The following is a 1,700-nucleotide window of genomic DNA, read 5'->3' as shown; positions in this document are numbered from 1 at the left end:
ATATATAGCTGTTGACACTTTTAGTTGTTTCGGTTCAATGAACACGTATTGCGTGTCTTCAATGAGTTCGTTACGAATGTAACCCCACGAGTATAATATGATAGCTCTTGTCGGTAATATAAGTGTGTGTTTGTGTTCAAGTGTGGCTCAAACATGTGTATTATTATGTGTGTGTGTGAGGGGGGGGGGTAACATTAATTTTCTATGCTCAACAAATTTCCAGCTTAAAAAAAAAGCATCATTTCCCTATGGACCAAACATTTTTTTAAAGACTAATTTTTTAAAACAGTGATAGCTTATCTCATTCATATAGATAAAACTCCATCATATACCATGGAACATTAGTTTCCATTTTTGAATCTTTCCATAACATTAAGGGTATTTCCGTTTTACCTTCAATATTTCGTGCACTTCCTGGGAGCAAAATTTCTTTTTAAAAATTTATAAGCCATCTCTTTCCAGTCCATAGTAAAATTGTACTTTAGTTTCAGTAAGAGTATTACAGCACTAGCAAAACAAACATGTCATATGAGTGGCGAAGATTAGGGGTATTACCAGAGAGAAACATTACAAAGAAAAGAAAGGGGACAGAAATGGGGGATAGACGTTTGGTGGGAAAGAAGGACCAAACCACAAAGTTTTGATTGACGGATGTTACATTAACATTAGAATTACACAGTTCTATCGGCTGAGTACCTTGTTTTGAGAAATTTGACGTTCAAACTTTTGAACTAACCGTCTCAGTAACTCAAAACGTCAAAAATGTCAGACAGAACTTTGCAATTCTATGGTAGCGATTTATGTCTTGAGAACATGTTTCTCCCAGATTTTTAGTCCAGTATCATTCTCACTTCCGTGTGGGGAACAATCTGTACATTGTGACTGAGCTGTACGAGGGGGGATCACTCCAGGCTCTTCTCGATCCGCTACTGGCTCTCCCGCCTTTGCTGACCAGGTTCGTCATTGGGGGAATTTTGGGTGACGTTTTATGTTACGTAAACTTATGTCAATGGAGGGTTTGGGTGACGTTTTATGTTACGTAAACTTACGTCATTGTGTTCGTTTTTATGGATGTTTAAAGTCATGCCGAGGTATATCATTCGAGAGTTTTTGGTGACGTTAAAGAAGTATTTTATGTCATGACGCACGACTTGGTAAGCTATACGTTGTTTTCGGTGACGTTTCATAATTTTTTAAAGGATATGTTTAGAACGTGGTACACCATTGATTGTTTTAAGAGCGTCAACAACATTGCACCATCCTATCTTTGTGACATGGTCATCGAATATATACCACCTCGGCCTTTAAGATCGCCGACGAAAAGACTTTTAAGACCTGTCCAAAGCAAAAGTCAGAGACTCGGAGGGAGAGCCTTTTCACACAACGCCCCCTCCCTGTGGAACGCTTTACCATCTACGGGAGTCTACCACTTTATCAAAAATTTAAATCAGCACTTAAAACTCATTTGTTTCAGTCCAGCTTCAATCTGTAATTTCCGACATTCCCAATACAAATATTATTATGTTCTCTCAGTATCTATTATGTTCTCTCAGTATAGTTTATTCATGCTGTTCTGTTCTGTGAATGTAAGGCTGTGTGGATTCATTAATGTGTGCGAGGGTGTCTGGGTAAGCTTTGTGGGATTGTCTTTACTCAAGGATGTACTGGAGAGAGAGAGAGAGAGAGAGAGAGAGAGAGAG

General features: G+C 38.5%; 2 protein-coding genes across 2 annotated transcripts in view; one reads left to right on the top strand and one right to left on the bottom strand.

The window, feature by feature from the left end:
• LOC101859163 (SCO-spondin-like) overlaps positions 1–1,700 on the bottom strand; it is a gene marked incomplete at its 5' end in the record, with an annotated part of 124,633 nt that overhangs the window by 114,029 nt on the left and 8,904 nt on the right. The gene's annotated exons all lie outside the window — the stretch shown is intronic.
• LOC101858930 (calcium-dependent protein kinase C-like) overlaps positions 1–1,700 on the top strand; it is a gene marked incomplete in the record, with an annotated part of 9,875 nt that overhangs the window by 1,738 nt on the left and 6,437 nt on the right. Inside the window, 1 exon segment of the mRNA XM_013081176.1 lies at positions 827–955. Within this exon segment, the coding sequence (XP_012936630.1) occupies positions 827–955 (129 nt within the window).

Source organism: Aplysia californica, unplaced genomic scaffold, assembly GCF_000002075.1.
Source record: "Aplysia californica isolate F4 #8 unplaced genomic scaffold, AplCal3.0 scaffold00119, whole genome shotgun sequence".
Taxonomy (NCBI): Eukaryota; Metazoa; Mollusca; class Gastropoda; order Aplysiida; family Aplysiidae; genus Aplysia; species Aplysia californica.
Note: the sequence above shows the minus strand (reverse complement) of the source record. Positions and strands in the feature narration are given on the sequence as shown.